This window comes from Mustela nivalis (genome assembly GCF_964662115.1).
Source record: "Mustela nivalis genome assembly, chromosome: 1".
Classification (NCBI taxonomy): Eukaryota; Metazoa; Chordata; class Mammalia; order Carnivora; family Mustelidae; genus Mustela; species Mustela nivalis.
The window spans coordinates 103,835,089-103,858,908 of NC_139020.1; the positions used below are offsets into that span (position 1 = coordinate 103,835,089).

The 23,820-nt window shown below is 42.0% G+C and overlaps 1 protein-coding gene across 4 annotated transcripts in view; it reads right to left on the reverse strand.

Moving 5' to 3' along the window:
* The window catches only part of KLHL6 (kelch like family member 6), a 79,464-nt gene that overhangs the window by 37,924 nt on the left and 17,720 nt on the right, over window positions 1-23,820 (reverse strand). For all 4 annotated transcript variants that reach the window (XM_082692616.1, XM_082692615.1, XM_082692614.1 and 1 more), the window contains one exon: window positions 11,137-11,302. In XM_082692616.1, coding sequence (XP_082548742.1) covers window positions 11,137-11,302 — 166 coding nt within the window. The remainder of the gene's footprint in view (window positions 1-11,136; window positions 11,303-23,820) is intronic.

Consider the following 23,820-nt stretch of genomic DNA (forward strand, 5'->3'; position numbering starts at 1 on the left):
CCAAGATCTGTTAGATACTTTCCCATCCATTTTTTAATTTAATGGATGTTTTATTTTTTTAATGACTATTTTTACTTTATAAGTAATAACAAGGCCGGTATTATATAATATATATCTATATATAATACAAGGTTTTATTACTTATTTTTATAGTAATATAAAAATGTTATTACTTATTTTTATAGTAATATTACTAAAAATATACATATACACAGGCCCAGACCATTGCACAGAGGAAGAATCAGAGAATTCAAAGAGTTAAATACATTGCCTTAGGTCACACAGCCAGTAGGTGGTACAGATGGCACTCAAGGTCATGGCTAGCTCACTCATCTTACTGGCCTTTGCACTGCCTTTGTAACTGTCACAGTGTTGAGCTAACAAACTTCCAGGAGAGTCTGAAGAGGACTTAGGAGGACAAGAGTAGTGCAGATCTCCAAGTTGCCTACATTTCCCCCAAAATACTTCAAGAAAGTGCTTCAAGAAACACTTTCGAGCACGAGGGGTGTACAGCAGCATCCTAACCAGTGGTTGGGAAACTTATGATGTACAGGGCAGTCATGGGAACAAGAAATTGTTTTCTTTACAATATATATTGTAAATATAATTTATATTTATATAATTTATATTATATTTACTATATGTTGTAAATATATATTTATAAATAGATAATATTAATATTAATATTATATATTTTATATATATATATTTATATATATATTATATATTTTATATATATTATATATTTATAAATAGATAATATTAATATTAATATTAATATTTATTGATAATATTAATATTAATATTGATATTTATTAATATTTAATTAAAATAAATAATTAAATTAATTGTATTTATTAATATTAGAATATGAATATATAAATATAAAACAATTTTATGTTATTTATATTATATTTACAATATATATTGTAAATAAATAAATAAATAAATAATATTGCAAATATATTGTAAGTAAATATAAATAAATAAATAATATATTGTAAATAATAATTGTCAAATAAATAAATAAAATCTAAAAAACAATTTATATGTTATTTATATTATATTTATAATATATATTGTATTTACAATATATATTTACAATATATATTGTATTTACAATATATATTTACAATATATATTTACAATATATATTATAAATATAATATAATATACATATATAATATATTGTAATAATAATATAATATATTGTAAATATAAATAGCATATAAATAACAATTTATATGTTATTTATATTATATTTACAATATATAGTAAAACAATATATATTGTTTTACATATAAATTGAAATTGTTTTCAATTTGAAATTGTTTTACATATATATTGTTTACATATAAATTGAAAACAATTATATGTTATTTATATTATATTTACAATATATATTGTAAATATATATTAATTATATATATATTGTAAATATAATATAAATAACATATAAATTGTTTTCTTTAGTCAAGATTACTTAGGATGTTAGCATAAATTTTCTTTCTCAGCCTGTCCCTATGACACATGAACTTGTTTATTAAAGCTGAGCTATGACAGATAATGGCAACAGACAGCCAACTTCCTGTTTGAGGGGACATGTGAGCAAAAGGTTACAGTCAGGCACCTGACTCTCGAAGAGGGAGACTAAAAATACAATCAAAGAAACCACTTGAGACATGGCTGCTGTTCCCATGAGAAGTCTCTGCCTCAGTGAGATTTTACCCCCTGCTCCCCAACTCCAATGGCCCTCCTCTGCTTCCCTTCATGCTCTCCAGAATATGGGGTCTTAACAGATTTAACCAGTATAATTCCACACCTCCCAGAGGTGCCTTCAAATCAAGTGCAGAAAAACTGAACCCTATTTTGGCCCAAATAAGCAATTTCATTGACCACAGTCCCCAGATGACCTTACAGTTATTGCAAAGGGTATATATAGACATTGGTATTCTTACCTTCAAGTCCTTCAAGAAATCAGTGTTTGTGAAGAGTACATAATGTGTTGATGAGATTAATAAACCAAAATCAGGGGCCCCTGGGTGGTTCAGTGGGTTAAAGCCTCTGCCTTCGGCTCAGGCCCTGATCTCAGAGTCCTGGAATCGAGCCCTGCATGGGGCTCCTCTGCTCAGAGGAGGGAGCCTGCTTCCTCCTCTCTCTCTGCCTGCCTTCTCTGCCTACTTGTGATCTCTGTCAAATAAATAAACAAAATCTTAAAAAAAAAAAAAATCACTTGAAATTGTTGTGATTTTTCAGTGAATTGTTTGTGAATTCACAATAAATCTTCTGTCACCATTTTTCTTCTCAGACAATAGTTGTTCTTCTATGGGGTGTGTACTGATGTCAAAGAGAGGTCTTCAGGGGTACCTGGCTGGCTCAGTCGGTTAAGTGTCTGACTGGATTTTGGCTCAGGTCATGATCTCAGGGCTATGAGATCAAGCCCCCCACATCAGGCTTCACACTGGGTATGGAGCTTACTTAAGATTCTCTCTCTGCTCCTCCTGCCCCCCCAAAAGAGGAGTCTTCATACTTAAAAACTGTAAATTACCACTGATCCTAATCTCCCATCCTTTCCCCTTTCCCTCTTTCTCAGGTATACATCTATTTTAGACCAATGGAAATATGTGTCCCCTACCCCCAGGATGTCCTCTGCTCCCTCCAAACTTTCAATCCTTGCTCTAGACTTTGCTGAGGGGTCTTCTGGTCCCTGGAAGCTATATGGGGTGGGCAGGAAAGGGAATAAGACTTGCAAAATGTGCTCACTAAGGTGGGGCAGTGCTGCGGGACTGACACAACTATAGAGGTAGACTGACCTCAGAAGTGGAATCAGAGGGAAAGGAAGGGGTGTGGGAAGTTTGGTCAAGATTCTGCCAACAGACAGCTCCTAAAGTTTCAGAGGAACCAGTGGGGCCCCCAACAGGCCAGTAGCACACATGGGGGCAGGAGTACTACAATGGGCCATACAACAACATTCAATGGGCCAGAGCCACAGCTGGAGAATCGTGACTCAGTCCAGGAACAGAATGAAGGCCAGGGAGGGACTAAATGGAATAACTGTGTGTGGGACATATTTGATCCTCAGGATATGGGTTATGTTGGGGGCTAGAGGGTGAGCGCAGAACTAGTAGGGCATCTAAGCAAAGCCAAATCCTGAGAAGCAGGTCCATGAGCAGATAGCTGTAATAGAGAAGCAGATAGCTATAATAGAGAAGGTAGAGAAGGTGGAAACTTAAGTCTCAGCCTAAAGTTCTCTCTGCCTAGAATACATTTCCTCCAACCCAGCTGCAATGTTTCAAAATCTTACCCATTCTACCCATTCCTTCAGACCCAGAACTTTTTTCTACTCAGGCACTCTGCCCCAAGGTCTGACTGGATTGCTCTGTGGTTTGAAAGCGCAGTGGAAATCCTTGCTTTTGAGGCTTTAGGTGTAGTGGTAGGTAGCAGGAATGGGAGTCAGAAGTTCTGGATTTAGGCCCCAGATCATAGCTTCAATCTTTGATGACCTGCTCTTTGATGAGCTGAACTCTCTGTGAGCCACAGTTTCCTCTTCTGGAAAGTGTTGAGAATAATAAAGCCCATATTGCAGTCTCACTGTGAGGGTACTCCTGGCCAGTCCACTCACAGAAATGTCAACATCAGATGGGATCATGTAGGGGAAGAATATGATAAATGATTAAATAAATGTGATCTATATTTATAGCTTTTATCTTTATTTCCCTCTGATAGTTTCCTGTAAGTACCTTGCACATAGAGAATGGTTAGTAATTTGAGGTAATTAAATAGAAGTAAAAGTCAGAATCTGGTAGCAACATGGGTTTTCATTACAACTAAAACCGATATCTCACTTCCTAAATTTTAACAACCTACAGGCAACAATTAGGGCATTTCAGGCTTTCACATCCAGGGAAGGGGTAACAGGATAGACAAAAGAATACAATTTTGGTTTTTGAGTTTCTAAATACACTTTCAGTACTATAGTAGAAAAATAGTTTCAAAACTTCAATTAGTGGTAATAACTGGGCCCTTTGAATTGGAAAAGCCAGAATGCCAAAGAGTCTAGGCGTAAAGTTTATATCAAAGCAGTAGATACAGGAGAATGGATGACAATGGAGGAGCCATCTTTCCAACAACGATTCCCAGGACAGGAAGAAAGAGGAGAAAGAGCCTAGTAAAAGTGTGAGAAACAAGTGGGTCTCTGAGATGATCTCCCAACCCAGATCAAACTCTAGAGTAAGGGAGATGCAAAAAGCTCCTTAGAGGTTGTGGATGTGAGAGCAAAAGAATGTGTGCCTTGACTGCCGAAATGAAATCAGAAAAGCAGAAACCCACTAGAGCAGCCACAGAAGAGAAGCTGGAATGCATTGTTTCTAGACAAAGGGGGTCTATGGGAGTTGCTCCAAGTTCCCTATAGTTCCAGATTGGCACAGAGAGCAAATGGAAGTTTCTTGTGTGTCTTTGAGAGGGACACAGAAGTTGAAGAGAGGACTGGCAGACCTGAGGAGGCCTTCTAAATGGGACAAAGAATGCAAAGTGGCCCACAAAGACTGAGGGCCAGAACCTGGTGGGCCTGAGGATTTTCAGCTGATGGCAGAGGGTGAGGGTGTCAATGATCAGAGAGAGACTGATGAGAACACAGATGCTCCAGCAGGTTGCCTGCACGGACCAATGATGCAAATAACCACGGTAAGTCTGGGCCAGATGCCTCTTTCTACTATGTCCTGGCATTATGTAAACATCCCCTATAACTATATAAGCAACCCAGATTCTAAAGAAAGTGTTCTGGGATGCCAAGGATGTTCTGGAGCTTGATCTGGGTGGTGGTTACATGGTTGCAAACACATGTAAAAAATTAAAAAACCATATACTTAAGATGTGTACATTTTACTAAATGTAAGTTATACCTAAAAATCTAAGTCACCACTGAGATTAAACACAGTGCTGTAAAGACTAAAGAGACACAGCGTGGACAATACAGGCTCACTGTTGAGATGGGGACACCTGGCAGTCCCAAGTGTCCTAGTTACCCCAGAGGGAGATAGGCATGAGGGGTGGCAGCTGTGCCAATCTCACCCCCGACACAGTTACAGGGCCCCACTGGTTCCCAGAATTTTCCACTGGGCAGCCCCCTCTGAGGCTGCTGATGCCCCAGCTGCCTTTAGGATCATGACTTGTTTTGGGCCTCACATCTAGGGATGGATGCAGTGTGTGCAGTGGAGAACACACAGGCTAGCATAAGCAGACAGGAGTGAAATTCAGGTTCCTCTCACATTAGCCATGAAACCATGAACATTTAACTTTATATCACTGAATTTTATTTCTCCCATCTTTAAATTGGGGGTAAAAATACTGACCTCATTTTAAATGAAACAGTACAGGCAAGAGCTGCCATATAGTAAATGCTCTGAAAAGCACAACTATCACTGCCTGTGGACCAGGAAACTAACCCTAATGTCTTAACACTTACAGTGGCCACAAAGTAACACTGGTTGACAAAGAGGGTGTGTGGGGCATCAGTCAACAGATGGATTTTATCTAGATAGCAACAAAGAAATTGTTGGGCTGGTTTCCTTGCTTGGATCAACTGACTACTCTGATGTTGGGTCCATACAACCTGTGGGTCCCTGTCAATGACAACAGAGGTTCATCCGTAACTTGCAATAATGAGACCTGCTTTTGCTAGGTGCCTGGCTCTTAGCAGGTACTTAAAAATAAGGCAGTTATTAGTATTAATCCTTGAATACTTCTTCCTCTACTTAAAGTTGGGAATGGGCTTCTTAGGGTCCTCTTAAAGCAAGTCAGACAATTTTTGATGGGGTCTTGAGCAAATTCTGAGGCAGTCCACATATTCAGCTAATAATGAGCAAGAACAATGAATGCCTTCATTGATTCAACAAATATTTATGGACTATGATCCACATACTGAGTAAGCCAAGAACCCAACCCAGGCCACCAGGGTCAGCCTCTGACCACATGGCTACCTCATCTGTACAGATGTCAGCCCAAAGCGTGTTGTGGCTTGTCTCTCCTCAGGCTCAGGCCAGATGAAGAGGTTCCCACTCTGGCAGTCCCCTTTCCTTCCTCATGTCAGGCCTCAGGACACAACATGATCTCTTTTTGGCTTCTAAGCTCCTTCTTCTAACCAGCTGCTCTGTTATCTTAGGCATCCTATGTCCCAAAACTAAATGAGGGGTGAGCTGGTCTTCATGGCCTCACAACTTTTGCTGCCTGCTGATAAACTCATAAGCCCTTATTCTTTCATGAGTTTTTAATAATAAAAATGAAAGTAACAAATATGACAAAGTTCTCCAAATGAACACAGCAGTTCTCTAAAACCGAAGACCCTTACCAAGTTCTTAGAGCCATTGTCCCAGTCTACAGTCTCTATAGCTTCTAACTGCCTTGCTCATATAGAACTCAAGAGCCTGTAGTTCCAGCTAAGGCAAGTTCTTGGGGCCCCCAATAGATGACATTCATCTCAAAAACCCTGCCTGCCATGCAAAGGGTCACCCAGGCCTTTCCTCATAGGTGCTTCTCTTACTCTTACCTTTCTAGAAACTACTTGGAGAAAATGTATTTCTCCCATATTCACCAATAAATTATGGTTAGATTACTGCAAATTCCTTTTATGGGCAATTCATTCAGTATCTTCCCCACACTAACCTTCCTCCTAAAAGAAACTATCCCACCCTAGGCACAGCAGCTTGGACCAATGACAACTGACAATGGTAATGGTAACTGACCCCAGGGTTAGCTGTCTTCATGAGGCCAGCAACTCATGAAATTGCCTCACACAGAAAGCCCTTTTCATACAGCAATAGTGGTGACTGGCTGGGTCAACTGAAAGATCTCTTTCTAGACTGGGAAATTCTGCATAGAAGCAATCAATGGATAATAGCAAGAGAGCAGAAAAGAGAAGGAGAAAGTGAGAGAGCAGCTGAGCATCAGCAATGGTGTGACAACTAAAAACCTTTACCACCAGACAACTAAAAACCTTTACCATAAGATACTCTGATTCCCATCAATTTCAGTCCCACAAATGTGGTATTGGCCTCTGTGGATGTTCTAAAATAACAAGAATAAAATGCCCATTCTGTCACTCTTTTCTCCACCTATAATTCTGTGTTAATTAAATATGGCACCAGACCAATTCATTCTACTAACCAAGTATCATATGAATATGATAAAAAAAAACTTTAAACCATGGTCTCTTATAATCCTAATATGGGAAAAAGCAAAGATTTAGGGATGGCATAGGAAAATGTTCTCACAGCTCAATATCAGCCCAGTTTATTCAAGGCACTAACTTGAAAAGTTAAGTTAAAATTAAAGTTAAGTAAAGTTAAAATTAATGTACAAATAATGGGAAGAAAATTCTATCCAGTATCTATAATGCGTCAGGCATTTTATAAATAGCATCTCATTAAATAACTCTCCCTAAAAGGTAGGTAAAAGTATTGTTATCATCCTAATTTTACAAATAAGAAAACTGAGGCTCAGATGATCTAAGTAACCTGACCACATCCACACAGCAAATAAATGACTGAACTGGAATTTAAACCCAGGTTCTGCCTGACTCCAGCACCCATGTTCTTTACACTCTACCACTCTGCCTTATAAGAGACCATTAAGATAACTCGACATGTTTCATTTTTCAGGAGACCCCAAAATTTTTTTGCAGCCACCAGAAAGGCTCTATTAAGGAGCACGTGGGGGGTGCTGGGTGGCTCCGTGGGTTAAGCCTCTACCTTCGGCTCAGGTCATGATCCCAGTGTCCTGGGATCGAGCCCCGAATCAGGCTCTCTGCTCAGCGGGGAGCCTGCTTCCCCCTCTCTCTCTGCCTGCCTCTCTGCCTACTTGTGATTTCTCTCTCTCTCTCTCTCTCTGTCAAATAAATAAATAAATAAATAAAAACTTTAAAAAAAAAAAAAAAGGAAGGAAAACTCTCTATGCATACTGATCTGTAACAATCTCCAAAATATATCACGAAGCCCAAAAAAGCAAAATGCAAGATGGGGTGTATAGTGTGCTAACATTCATGTTTAAAAAACTGGAGACAATGAGTGGGACTAATATATGCACACACACACTGTGCATAGGATATGAAGGATAGCAAGACATGGTTAAAAGTGAACATGGCAAAATGTTCCACTGTTTCCCCTTCTGTTTTTCTGAATTTGGAACAAGGGTATATTTTATCCATTCAAATGAATACATACTTTTTTAAAATCACAAAGTGATTTCAACAACCTATAAACTTCTGTCCCTTATGGTGCTTTCAAGCATGAAGATATTCCCAGTTTTCTTCGCCTGAGACTTCAAAGCAAGTCATCCAAAAGCAACAGAAATTAGAAAGTGGGTTAAATAGACACCCAGATGCCCAGAGCACTCTTCTCTTGTTTTTATAAGAATTAACACTCATAGGAAAATAAGTAAAACAGCCTCAAAGAGAAACTTAGTTATTTTTTGCCTAGAAAGTGAATGAGATTTGGAAAATTCTGAGATGAGGGATTACCAGAATAGGGGAATCAATAATAAACAGAGCATGCTTTCTCTCTAACCTGTCTCTATTTCCTCTTCCTTCCACCTCTGATTAAAACCAAAATCTCTACTGAAGTTGCTCCCACTTGAGAGAAAATGAGGAGGAGGTGGAGGAGCAAGAGGATGAGGACATGGAGAAACTTTATGCTAAAATTAATTTCCAGATACATTAAAGATTTAAGTATCAAAGGTGTGGACATAACAAGACTAACAGAAATTAAAGTGAATAAGATATAATTAAACAGGGGGGAAGTTCTTTCTAAAAACATGTAACAAAGGCAAAAAAACATCAAGGAAATGAACAATAGATATGACAAAACACGAATTTTAAATTTTGTACATAAAAAAGTCATAACCAACAATTATGAGTCAAATAACCAATGGAAAATATTTGTAACATTACAAAACTCTTTACTATCTGAAGAGTTTTTATTAAAATCACCCAAAACTGAAAGGAGAACAAGAAACAGAAAGACAAACTCCCTCCTCCATGAAATTGGGAGTTATCAGTAACCCCAAACCACAGACTATGAAGACTGGCAAATGGCTTTGCTGAGAGAAAGAGGTCAGACCAAGTGCCTACAAAGGAGTTTGTCCCTCGGAACCCTCAAAAGCAGGAATATTAAAATCCCAGAGAAAGAGCAAGGCCAGGGCAGGTGGAGCTAATACCAGGGGTGGTTTTAAGAAGAATTTAAGCTTCCTGAGACTCCTTCTACCTCTTAATGATCGAACAACTCCACTCCCGCTGGAAAACATATATCCTCTGGAGAAACCAGACCAGAGAGGTTCTGAACTCCAGAAATTGAGGAAGACACAGGAAGACATCATACTGAAAATAAAGAAGCTAAGTAAAGATTTGCAAATACACCCACACCCACACACCCTGGTAAAATACACTGTAGTTCCCAGGCAAAAGCTGAACTAGATAGAGGTCCTATTAGGGAAGGTTTTTCCTGCGGTCAGATTGTTGGAGCAGTGGGGGTGGGGGTGGGAGGTGGGATGAAATAGGGCTGCTGAGCATGAGGTTGCTAAGATCCTCCCTCCACAGAAAGGAGAGTATTTTCCTGCCAGTTGAAAGGGTAAGGGGTGAAGCTGAAAGGGGTAAACAGCTGATGGGGTAAGCAAGTCAGGATGAAGAAAGGGGGAAGGCTTTGGGGGCAGGGGTGGGTAACCGACTTGGACATATCACCAGAAGGCGTGACCAGCCCTGTCAGATGTAACTCGCTCTATTATCTTTAAAATGCCTTGAGGAAACTGAGACAATAAAACTGGCAAACAATTATTCGGAACTCATCAGTGCTGTTTCATAGAGTTTCCTCCCTCTTTCTACTCTCCCTTCCTTGCTGGACTCCACAGATCCTGCCTAGACTCCAGCTTCAACAAAGATAATCCCACTGTCCATGGTCTTGACTCATGACCTTTCATTCCCCACCTTCCCAGACTTTGTTTTGTTTTCCTTTAAATGCTGACCTACAGAGGATCCAAGAGGATACCACCTCCCAAAGTCCCAAACCACGCATAAGATCTGATGTTTGTCCCCGTCCCTGCGAATGACCAGGCTTGTCCCTGGACTCTGTCGTAAATCTCAGCATCTTCAGAGACAATCCGCTTAACCTGGCAAAACCAAGTCCAAGGTGTACTTTTAGACCTAGGCAAAAACAGTAATGGGGGTGGGGCCCCTGTGATAACTATGGATGCAACCGATAGAATCTATGTGTCTAATTATCCCATGAAGCTAAATATAATTGTAATTGGATTGAAACCAACATAGTCAAATGGAAACCATAAAACTTAATCCCAAGGGTTCTCTCTTTTATTTTCTGTAATACCCCTCATGAAAAGTGCTCTTCTTCCACACCCACCACAAAGTGCTGACCAGGCAAGGTCCTGCATTCCCTCAAATCTAGACACTGCTCCCAGACAGATTGCATGGTATACTGCAAAAATGCTGCGCCTGGACTCGGAAAGCCCAGGGTTCAAATAACCCCCTCTCTGTACATTATTACTTTTCCCACCTGCAAAGTAGGGAGAATTAACCATCTCCCCCTGTTGTGCTAAGGATTAGAAGTTACATATATGAGGGGTGCTGGAGTGGCTCGTCAGTTGAGCATCTGGCTCTTGGTTTCAGCTGGGGCTGTGCTCTCAGGGTTGTGAGGATCGACCCCTGCATCGGGCCCCGGGACCAACGCAGTCTGCTGGAGATTCTCCCCCTGCTCTCTGTCTCTCTCAAATAAATTTTTTAAAATCTTAAAAGAGAGAGAGAGAAGTGACATTTTGAAGTGATGACCAGAACCCCTGGCTCCAATTAGGCTTCTGCAAATTGTAGTCATTGCAGTCAGGAACCAAGTAGCGATTCCAGGCACCAGGCTGTCCTGGCTTGATGGTATTAAGAAGTGAATGCTGCATCTCACTACCTCTCAGGAAATTTCCAAGGAGCCTCTTCGGACTTCCAAGTAAGCAGAGGCCCAGCTAAGTGTGTGTGTGGGTGTGGTGTATGTATGTGTGCCAGGTACGAGCTTGGAAACCAGTCCGGGCAGATCTCTGGGGAGTCGCTGCTTTCCCCTGCTCCGGAGGAGAACACTGAGACTGTCCACACACCTGGAAGAGGTTAGCAGCTTCCAGGACCCGCTGCACATTCTGCTTGGTGATCAAAGCCTTGCTGGTATATGTGTAGTCCAGAAGAGTGTGCATGGTCTCAGCATCGACCCCTTTGATAATGATCCTCTTCTCGTACTTTTCCTTTAAATCATTGCAGAACATGGCCCTGAAAGAGAGATGTATGAATGTGAGTCCTACTGTGATTCTTAGTTCTAGGTTTAAACAGACCCCCCTCACGCCCATCTACCCCCATGGAACAGCGAGGTTCCTAAGATCAAGACCTGGAATGATTGCTTTCTGTTCCTCCAACACCCAGCACACACCAGACATTCAACTGGTACTTAACTAAACTTAACTGCTGTGCCCAACTGTGGTCCCTACAGCAGTCCCAGATCTGAAGGGACAATAAGAGCCCTACTGGCCAAATTGGTGGGATCTAGAACTACTTTACTGGCCCAAAAAACTACTTCAATGGCTCAGAATGCTAGAGATTGTTTTGGGAGCCTTGTGGGTCCCCTCTCCTGCCCAGGCCTTATCTGTACTTTCTCAATGACTAGTATCCCAAAACAAGGTTTCTGACTTCATTCTCAGTCCTCATTCCAGGTTTCCTCTGGCCCGAAGGCTGGCCCTACAGCCAGGCCTGGCCAGTGGGGCCTCAAATGCACGAAGGGATTTAAATATCAGGCAGTCTCTGGACTTGTGTCCCCCTAAAATTCATATATTGAAGCCCTAACCCACCAATGTAGATAGCACTTTTTTTTAAAGATTTTTTTAAATTTATTTATTTGACAGAGATCACAAGTAGGCAGAGAGGCAGGCAGAGAAAGAGGAGGAAGCAGGCTCCCCTGCTGAGCAGAGAGCCCAATGCAGGGCTCCATCCCAGGACCCTGAGATCATGACCTGAGCCGAAGGCAGGGGCTTAACCCACTGAGTCACCCAGGTGGCCCCTGTACATAGCATTTTTAGCAGATAATTAAGGTGAAATGAAGTTGTAAGGGTGTGGGGGGTCCTAATCCAATAGGATTTGTGTCCTTAAAAGAAGAGGGAGAGACACCAAACTCTCCCTCTCTCTCTGCCATGTGAGCACAGTGGCTGTAAGCCAGGAGAGTCTTCACCAGAAGCCAACCATACTGTACTGATCTTGGACTTTCAGTCTCTAAAAGTGTGAGAAAATAAATTTGTGTTGTTGAAGCCACCCAGTCTGTGGTATATATATATTTTTTTTTTTATGACAGCCCAGGCTGGCTAATATAAACAGTCTCTCCCCTAACCCCTAGTACTCTAGAATCTAGCAGGACACATATGCACAAATTATAGTCTACAAGGGTCAAAAAAGACTTAGTAAGTGCTGTACTGGCCAGAGATGGCTGCTCATGGAAAAAATGTTGCTATGTGGCAGCTGTGGTTAGGACTTTCAGGTAATAAACACGAGAAGTAGATGCAAGAGTGTGGGACATGCAGAGGCTCTAGGGAGCTGGTGGTTTGGCCGGAGCCCAGGGGCTATGAGAGAGGGTGGGGAGAGATCAGTGCAGCCAGATAACCTAGGTCCTGATTGTGGAAGGTACTGGAGGCAGGCTGAGGAGTTCGGTTTTTATTCAGTACGCAATGGGGAGCCATTGAAGGGAGCAGAAGCAGGACTCAAAAAGAACATTTTTAACAGGTGTGTTCTCACTTTAGTTTGTTGGTGACAGGTGCCTTTAGAGTAATGCATTAATTGCACCCATACAGAGCTTGGAGGCTTGTGACAATGCCAAAGCCTCATCCCAGAAATGGTACTAATTGAGGCAGTCGCCACCCTGCTAGGCAACTGGACCTCCTGAACTTCAGATACGTGAACAAGACCCTTAGAAAGCCGTTATCTCCTCGCCAAGCCACTGAAATGGGAAGGCCCCAGGGTCACAGAATGCACTTCCCCAAACTGGGACTTCTTTGCCAACACAGAGGGATTTACTCCTAAATCCTGCTACTCCTCCCTTCTCCACACCTCCTATTTGTCTCTGGGAATCCCTCATCAATTTTTTTTACCCCATTTCCTAATCTGCAAAACCAAAGTAATTGCTTCTGGTGTCCCAGGAAAATCATAAACAGCAAAAGTCCCCAGAAAGAAAAAGATTGAGAAAAAGAGAGAAAGAAGAGAGAGAGAGAGAGAGAAATCACTTGACTAGCTGACTTTTTGAACCTTCTGTTTTAACCAATGAGATCTTCTCCCTAGGGTCTCCTTGTGTCCTTCCCAGCTCCTTATTGTAATCAACAGTAATCCTCCCACCCCTCTCTCCCTCCTCGTCTTCTCTTCCCTCAACTGGCCTCTTTCTCCTAGGGAATATGACAGCAAGAAAGAAAGTAAAAATGTGAATTCTGCAGAGTTACTACATCACAACTTGGAAGCAGAGAGGCAGTGATGTCCTTTGGGCAGATGGCTGATTTACAAGGCACTTGTCAGCCATAATTCTCTTGACCAGAGATGCACAGCGCCATCCGCAGAACGATATGCTTTGTGAGGTGGTATCACACAGGACCCATCTTGCTGCCTCCTGATCCCATAGAGAACCCTGCCATCACAGCAAGCACACAATTTCTTCCCAGCTCAGCCTCTACAGGATTTGAACAACTTCACTTCCTAAGCCTCCCTTTTTTCTGAGTCCCTAGAGGAGCACCGCCCAATAGAAATAAAATGCAAGCCATATGTGTAATTTCAGATTTTCTAGTAATGATGTTTTTAAAAGTAAAAGGAGATAAAATTAATTTCATTTAACCCAATATACTTCAAATGTTATTTCAACACGTAACAAATATTTTATAATTATTAATGAGATAATTTACATTCATTTTTCCACACTGAGACTTCAAAATCCCTCATGTATATTTTGTACTTAAAACACACCTTGCTGAACCCCAAATTGGGCTCCACACTCAAGGTAGAGTCTGCTAAAGCTTCTCTCTCCCTCGGCCCTTCCCCACCCTTTCTCTCTAAAATAAATAAACAAATCTTTTTTAAAAATTAAAAAGAAAAAACCACACACACCTTGATTCAGACCAGTCATAATTCAACTTCTCAACAGCTGTATGCACCTAGTGGCTATTCTATTAGATGGCAAAGCTCTAGAGCATCACAAAGATCGGCCATCATCTCAGGGGTAAAGTGAATGTCACCCAGATGAATGTTATGTACATCAATATGGAAAATGGGACTTTTGGCAGGAGAGGGTGGGCAGTGATGATGGGGTCAAATGAGGCTTCACCTAACTGAGGCAAACGTATCGACAGAGTCCCACCAAGGTGAAATTTAGAAATGCTATTTCACCTGCAAAGTGATTTTAAGATTAGTAAAATATGAATTTTGTTAAATCTATATGATCTCAAATATTCCAATAAGAACTGCAAAAGCCCAATAGAGAGATGTTTTAATATTAAACAAGATAGGTATATAAATTATTATATATATACTATATATAAAAATTATATAAGTTATATAATTCAATGTCTTGCACTTTGAGGGGCTCTTTTGAAGCCTATGTCTTTCCCATGTGACACGGTTATTGGAATCTCTGGGATCATCTGAACTCTTGATCAGGCCTGTCACTGCTAGACACAGCTTCTGAATTTTCTGTTGGAATCAGTCATTGAGTAACATCCTGCTTCAGCTCAGCCCCTATCCAAGTGGGACTCTTGACTGCCCAGAAAGTGACCCTTATCAGCCAGTGATGTGTTAGGGATATAGGAAGAACAGAACAGGGGAAGGCAGGAGGTTAAGCAAGACAAAAGTCATACAGAAACTTCTGCTTGATCCTACATGGGACCATTGGTGAATACACTCCAGAGCTGTCCCCATAAGAGGCAAAGAAGCTGATCTATGATTCTCTAGCACCTGCTGACAGTCTTAGTTATGGGCCATCCCAGAAGTAGGTAAATTCTCAGGCACTTCCAGCTTTCTGTGTGTGTGTGTGACTGGAGCAAAGGGGCTCCAGGAGCCCAGGAGAGGGCAGGAAGAAGAGTCTGTAGTGCAGGCTATTGGAAGGCAAAGGGGGCTGTGGTCTAGACTAGGCTCTGATGCTACTTCATTACATGATTTTGTACAAGTGAGCAAACCTCATTTCCCCCTATGTAAAATGATATAATAGTCCCTACCCCATGACTTGTTGGGAAGAATAAGTAAGATAATATAAACAAAGTGGTTTGCATGATACCCAGCACTTACTAGGGAAAGGTATTTTAGACCATGTCAGAGGAATCTTGGCAGGCTGTTGGGAGATACTTAGAATAGGCAGACCTATCACACTCTGTCTTGCAACTCTTGACTAGCCAGCGTTCAGCCTGGTGCCTATCAGGTAAGTGGGTGTCAGAGTCACTGCACTGTTGTCCATAGCCACTCCAGAACAGAGTAAGGGCTAGGGCTACACACAGTCTTGTCCAGAGACATTAGCATGGTGCCTGTCACATGGTAGGAGCTCAATAAATGTTCATGGGAGAGAGAAAGGAAGTGCCCTAAAGACAGAGTCCTCTCTCTAGGGCTCTTTTTGCCTGCTTTGGCTCCCAAAGTCCTAATATTTTTCTGCTCTTCTCTGAGATTTTGTCACTGATTTTCTGTCACTTAAATACATTCTCCTGGGCCACAATCATGCTCAATACTGACAAGGTGAACCTAGAATAGATCTACATATTTCTCATAGACCAAACTCCCAGGCCCCCTGCTGCTCTCTTGGGCAATCCATGGAAATACCTAGGCCAAGTTGGGACCTCATAAAAGGTATATAATCTATGTAAAGTGGGCCATCCCTAGATTTCCACTTTAATAACAGTAATCTCTTACATTTATGATTTTAGCACATTGTAGGACAAAGAATAGTACTTTTTTGATTATTATACCCATTTTATAGCTGATAGATTATAGAGGTAGAACCTAAGTGAATTGCCCAAGGCCATATGGGCTGTCAGAAACAGAATGGAGATGAGAACCTTGGGCTTTTGGTCTGGAGCTCAACAGTGTGCTGAAACCAAGAAAATCAGCAGGAGTTCAAGGCTACCATTAGGGGTCAACTGAACAAGAGCACCAACAGAACCAGACCAAATTTCATTCTGTGAAACAAAGCCGAGTTAGTTGCTAATCGTTTACTCCTTGGCTTACACTCGAGATAAATAAATTTTTGTATAATAAAAAATACTTTCTAGACAGACACTGACCAATTCTCATGAGATTCTTGTAAAACAGAGGTAGCTATTAAGATCCTCATTTCTAATAGAAATAGTCTCAAGTAGGGAGCCAGTTGCCCAATACTCAGCAGTGAGTCAGTGCCAATCCCAAAATAGAGGCTGGGCAAGTGAGCTCGTCTCCCACAATAGCCATAAAAACCTCTATGGGCCTAAGAGTGTTCTGGAATGAAGTTAGGGTGTGGCCCCAAGCACAGCTTGGGCCACACTCTTTTCTGAGCTCTGCCAGCCTTACTGCTCAAGTCATTTAGGTCTCTGCTCAGAATTCACCTCCTCAGAGAGGCCCTCCCCAATGCTGCCCCCAACTCCCTAACATCTTCACCTCCTTTCTTTTTCTTTACAATCTGTCACAACCTGAAATTAATTAATTTAACAGTGGTCTCCCCACTACAACATGAGCTGAGTGAGGGCATGGGTTGCACCATGCTCACCACTGTATCCCTGGGGCTAGAACAGTGCCTGGAGCCTAGGAGGGACTCAGTAAATATTTGGGGAGAAAATGAATGAGTGAATGAATGAACAAATGAACTTGTCCTTCCTAATCCCTGTGTGTTTTCCTTTGGACAGTATTCTACCCCTCTAAAATTATCAAACACCTTTGGAAGAATCGGATCCATAAGGCATGCCTTATATGCCCTCTACCCTCATACCCATCACACTCCCAAGTCCAGGGCCTGGAGCCTGGAAAGGAAGAACACAGCCACACCGGAACAAACATTCCACTTAGACCTCTGATAAGGTTTAACATGTCCCAGCATTTCCTAAATATAATCAACTCAGAGTCTTTCACCCAGCCCAACATTACTATGGTTCACCCCCTGGACCTGGGCCTCCACACCTGCTTCTGAAACCCCTGCCTCCTATACCTCTAACCCCAATCACAGGCCCATAGACCAACACCCACCCCATCATCCCCACTATCTCATTCCTAGGCTAACTCCACCCATGTTGTACCCTGCTCTGTCCTTCCTCTAATCCCCCTCACCATCCCATTTATACCTGAAACTAACTCTCCATCAGTGACACATAATCTGTATTGGAATAGCTCTAACATCGGTTAACTGAGTTAAATTCTATTTAATTCTATTTAATAATATAAATGTTAGGGCACCTGGGTGGCTCTGTTGGTTAAGTGTCCAGCTCTTGATTTGGGCTCAGGTCATGATCTCAGGGCTACAAGACTGAGCCCTGCATTGGGCTCCATGATGAACCTTCTAAGCTCCAGCCTCCTAGAATTCCATGAGGCCTAAGGCCCCATCTCTACCTGGGGCCTGGAGTCAGCTCCCTGAGCCCCCAGCTGCTGGCTGAGTCTTGCCTCCAAACCGACAGAGGAGCTAGAACCCCAGAACTGTCCCCATCTGACTCTAAATAGCAAGCCTTGAAAGAACTGGCTTCTGCCAATCTCCTTGCCCAGTTCAGCACTCCTCAAGGACACTGCACATGGACCCTTTGAAGACCAGAACTCCAGCTATGTTTCTACAGAACCAGTGTCCCTCCCGGCCCCATTAGGACCATTGCTGAGACCTCAGCATGCCATGTAACCCAGCCCATCCAAATGTATAACAGAAAGAAGGGCCTGTTCTGTCCTGCAAGATCAAGCAGGATAGAACATCAATCACAGAAAATGTTTATGGCCAGGATTCCGCAATGATTCAACTATAAAAATATAATGGGCAGTTCTTATTATGCCCGTCCAACATCATTCCTAATCTTTTTAGTAAGCATACCCAGATTTTCCTTTAAGAAACTATCCCTCTGCCAATATCTGAGAGGTTTGAGGGGAGCTAGCCCCACCTCCCAGACTAAGGGTGAACATAGCCCAAGTCACCATATTAAATCTCCCATGCCACAGGGAGCAGTTCAAGGATGGGCATGGAAAGAAACAAGTCCAATCAAAGCCAACCGTAGACCTTTTTCTGGAACCACTGGGAAAGAGAAGTTCTGTACTGTAACAACTGAGCTGGGAGAAATAAAGTTTGGAGGTGCTAGATAGTATCTTTCCTCCATGTGTGAAGACCCTCCCTAAGAGAGAAACCAACACAGAGGAAAGTAGAGATAAGAGACAGAAAGAAACTGATTCCTGATGACATTATGTGAACATAATTGATTTAGAGAGACCTAAAATCAATACCTTGAACTTTTAAATTATGTGAGCAAATAACTTCTTTTCAAAATATGCTTGAACCAGTTTGAACTGAGTATCTGCCATATGCAATGAAGAGTCCTGACTGACACAATTAGACAAACGGATAATGAATAACAATTGGGCCCCAAATGCTAAGGAAGATTGTATTAAAAGTGCCCAGAAAATGAAATGTTAATGTACTGTCAATATTACCATTCCAGGCCCCTTAGAGTCTGGTCTATGCACCGCCACCCCATCCTCTGATACAGCTATGCCCAACAACCACAGTTTCAAGCATGTGCCTCTGTTTACCTCAACAGCTTTGGGTTTGAAAGACTTCTCTCTGTACACTCTATACCCTTTTTCTCTGTACCCTTTTTTAAAGCCTATTTTTAAGTAACCTCTAGACTCAACATGGGGCTTGAACTCATGACCCCAAGGTCAAGAGTCGTATGCTCTACCAACCGAATCAGCCAGGTGCCCCTACATGGTCTATTTTTAATTAGTCTTCTCCTCTATTAGATTTATAAGGCTCTGAAAGGCAAGGGCTGGATTTTACTTCTCTCTCAATTATTTGCTGGCCCACAGTAGACATTTAATATTTGTTGTATGGATGGTTGGGTGGATGGATGGATGCATGCATAAGTAGATAGAAGAAGGCTACACATGCAGTGCCATCCTGTACTTGGTCCTGCCAGCCAAGTGGATTTGCCTATTTGACACCACAATATCCAAACCCACATTGCTCCTTTAAGGGCTGATATCCAAGATCTATAAAGAACTCCTCAAACTCAACAAACACAAAACAGATAATTATGCCAAAAAATGGCCAGAAGACATGAACAAACACTTTCCAAAGAAGGCATACAATTGGCTAACAGACACATGAAAAATGTTCATCATCATTAGTCATCAGGGAGATTCAAATTAAAACCACATTGAGATACCACCTTACACCAGTTAGAATTGCCAAAATCAACAAAACAGTAAACAACAAGTGTTGGAGAGGATGTGGAGAAAGGGGAACACTCTTACACTACTGGTGGGAATGTAAGTTGGTGCAGCCACTTTGGAAAACAGTGTGGAGATTCCTTAAGAAATTAAAAATAGAGCTACCCTATGACCCTAAAATTGCACTGCTGGGTATTTTCCCCAAAGATACAGATGTAGTGAAAAGAAGGGCCACCTGTACCCTAACATTCATAGCAGCAATGGCCACAGTTGCCAAACTGTGGAAAGAATCAAGATGCCCTTCAACAGATAAATGGATAAAGAAGATGTGGTCCATATAGACAATGGACTATTACACCCTCATCACAAAGGATGAATACCCAACTTTTGTATCAACATGAACAGGACTGGAGGAGATTATGCTGAATGAAATAACTCAAGCAGAGAGACTCAATTATCATATGGTTTCACTTATTTGTGGAGCATAAGGAATAACATGGAGGACATTGGGAACTGGAGAGGAGAAGTGAGTTGGGGGAAACTGGAGGGGGAGACAAACCATGAGAGACTGTGGACTCTGAGAAACAAACTGAGGGTTTTGGAGGGGAAGTGGGTGGAGGTGTTGGGTGAGCCTGGTAGTGGGTACTAAGGAGGGCACATATTGCATGGAGAACTGGTGTGGTACAAAAACAATGAATCTTGGAACACTGAAAAATAAAATTAAAATTTTTAAAAAGGAATAAATAACAATGAGCTCCTGGTACAAAGTGTGTTACAAAGAGAACTAGATTATCTAGTGATTCTCCAAATTGGAATCTCAGGCCCATGAACTCTACCCTAAGCCTTCCTGACTTAGATCTTACAATATAAAACATAGTGGTTGTTTTTTACCTTAATTAGCTTTGGCACATATTCCTCTCCTTACCAGAGATGAAACCTGGCTTTTCCTGACTAAAACACCACTTCCCTCTTCAATGAGGTCTGCTCTGATTTTCACTTCCCACTGGGCCATGACAGGCTCAGCATTTGTGCTTACTGCCCACTGCCACATTCTGACCCAGCTGTTGTCCTGGAGGCTTCTTATCAACCCCCTTTTCCAAACACATTCCATCCCAACCCCCCAAGGACCCCATGCTGGCTTCCTTATGACCTACCTTGTCATTATCCAGAGGTCATGGATCAGCCTCTTCTTTGAGATTTTTCTGAGCATTTGTTAGTTCTGACCACTTGGAAACATGTAAACTGGCTCTGGCCCTTATCCTCACCACAAGGTATTCCCAAGTCATAAGTTATCCCTATTGTGATAGAGCAAATTTGATCATCTCTGTGTTCCAGACTTCTCCCTCTACCAGCTGCCATGGAGGAATCTGGAATGCCAGGCCTGGTCCTTAGGCTTTTGTGACACAGATCCAGAGAGAGAGGGGAGAGAAAGACAGGAGATGCTCCAGCTGGGAGTGGAGTAGAGTTTTAAAGGCAAAGATGAAGAAGGACTACCATAGTTTGGGCTGTACTGAGGGCTGCTCAGATAGCTGCTAGAGTGGGTCTGAAATCCAGACCATGCTATACCCCCTAAGTCTCATGCCCTCAGGTGGCGACAACCCCAGAGAAGAGGACATCTATTTCTAATCGGTCTTCCCAAAGAGAACTTTTATTTTTATTTATTTTTTAAAAGATTTTATTCATTTATTTGTCTGAGAGAGAAAGAGCACAAGCAGGGGGGAGCAGCAGGCAGAGGGAGAGGCAAGCAGAGGGAGAAGCAGGCTCCCCACTGAGCAAGGAGCCTGATGTAACACTCAATCCCAGGACCCTGAGATCATGACCTGAGCTGAAGGCAGATGTTTAACCAACTGAGCCATCCAGGCGTCCCCAAAGAGAACTTTTAGAAACTCATACAAAGCTGCCCTAATACCTAGCAGTTGTCCAGGTCATAGATGTAGATAAGAGAGAACGGATTTTAATAACAGCTGTGGTGCATATCTCCTTCAAGGTGTTCAAAAAATTCAAGTTCAAAACTTAAGTTACTTCAAAATGATTTATGTTTCTGGGCTTTCCTCTAAAAGGGGATGGCATGGTAGGTGAAGAAATTATAAAGTTACTTCACCTTTGCTTTCTTTTCCCAGTCCTGAAGCTCGGAGTTGGCTCTCAGCCAAAGTATGGTTTGGCTTCCATTTGAGTTTGTCTCCTAGTCCCACAACCTTGCAGGGCCTCTCCTTCTTGCAGCTTCTTTGTGGTCTAGCTGCCCGGAGGACTCAGAATGCCACTTGAGACTGTCTCCCCATGCCTGCTGGCCGGGCCACTGCCTGCAACCACCTGAGGGTCTTCCTAGATTGACAGGGCCTCTACACCACAGCCCAAAGGGTTATTTTAACAGAAATCTCGAATCACATTTCTGCTTAATGATTCTACCATGGCTTCTTGCTTCCCATAAAATACATATCAAACTCTTCACTCTAGCTCAACAAAACCTTCATGGTCTGACCCTGCCCATCTCTCAGGCTTATTGACCCGTGCATATCTTTACTCTAGCCCTACTCAGCTACCTCTGGTTCCCATGCTTACACTGCATGATTCCTTCCCAGATGCATTTCCTTTTGCCTGGAATGCTTCCCACTTTCTCTCCCTCACTGGGCACCTTCTAGCCAATGCCTACTCATCTTTTAAAACTCTGCTGTAATATCAACTCTCCCAGGAAGCTCTCTCTGATTGCTTTTTCCTCCAGTCTGATTTAATGCCCCTTCTGTAAACAGAATTCCATTGTAGCACTTACCACCCTGTACTGAAACACTGATTTGCCTCTCTTTCTTCTGACTATGATTTTGAAATCAATAGGAAATCAGAACTCAACAATCTTTGTAAATTCAATGTCTGGTAGAGAGTGGGTTTAGTGAAATTCCATTCATCTATCCAATTCATGTATTCATCCAATCAACCCAGAGTGCTGTGATACCTAACCCCACCTTTTAAGAATTATTCACTGGCCATCTGCCCCTGTCCTAATTCCCCTAACACCAAAATGCCCTTGATATTTATCCCATGTAGAACTTACTCTACATGACACACGATTTCTTGAATGTCAGTGATTTATTTAAGATTTCATTTATTTAATTATTTGACAGAGAGAGAGAGAGAACAAAACCAGGGGGAGCAGCAGGCAGAGGGAGAGGGAGAAGCAGGCTCCCTGCAGAGCAGGGAGCCCAATGAGGGGCTTGATTCAAGGCCCTTGGGATCAGACCTGAGCAGAAGGCAGACACTTAACCAACTGAGCCACCCCGGTGCCCGGTGAAAGTTAGTGTGAGTTCTTACTTGGCCTGGACCTGATATATCATAAGCAAACTTCCTGGAGGGTGAATTTGTAGATCCTTGAGTGTCTCCTCAGAAAGGGCTATGAGGCAACTTTTGGTTTGATTATGTTTTAAAGTCATAGCAGTATTAAAACTCCTATAATTACTGTGGCCTTAAAGCTTTCCACAAAAGTTAGATGTAATAAAATAATGTCTACCCTTACAGCTTGCAGAGGAGATGTAGGTTGCCTAAATTATATTTTTCATAGCAAAGGAGACTTATCTTTATACAAAAATGGCCTTTCTAGGGGCATCTGGCTGGCCATCAGTAGAACATGCAACTCTTGATCTCGGGCTCGTATTCAAACTCCACATTAGGTCTAGAGCTCACTTGAAAAAAAAAAAAAAAAACTTCCGCGAAATAACTTAAAGAGGCTCATACTAAACCCTCAGAGGTATTATAAAAGACAAACCAGTAACAACAAAAAGTAAGAAGATCTAAGTAGTTAAAGTAGGAGGAGAATATATCACTGAAACCTAGGCTAAGGAAAGCTCATGCAGGGAGCCTCCTGACAGCCAGAGCTAAGACAAAAGTATAATAAGTTAGCTAATAAAAGAAAGTAAACCAGGATTTATTATCCCTCTTTAATGTACATTTATTTTCCTTTAGTCCAGTACCTTCCCATTCTGGGAAATGCTCTCCCAAGTCCCACCCAAATCATGTGGCTCAAATAGAAGCTCTCTACCTTTTTTACCAATCTCCCCTTCTTCACTCCCCTCCACCCACATCCCCTTTGGACAACCTTGGACTCCTAACCTAAACTGGGCCGATCATTGTGCCCCACCTCCCTGACACAGTCACTGGTCTAAGCTTGGGTAATTGAATGAAACTGGGCCAATTAGAGTCTTCCCTGAGGGCTTTTCAAACTGACGCTAGCCCCTCAGTTTCTCTCTGGAATCAACCAAAGAGAAGTGAGTCTCAGAGCTGCCAACAAGCAAACCCCCAACTGTGTGGCAGAAGTCCATCTGGGAAATCCCACCTGAGAAAGAAGCCAAAGGAGGGTGGAAAGAAATACCCAGACTGTGTTCAAGGCCCTGGTTCCTCTTCTTCCCAGGCTCTGC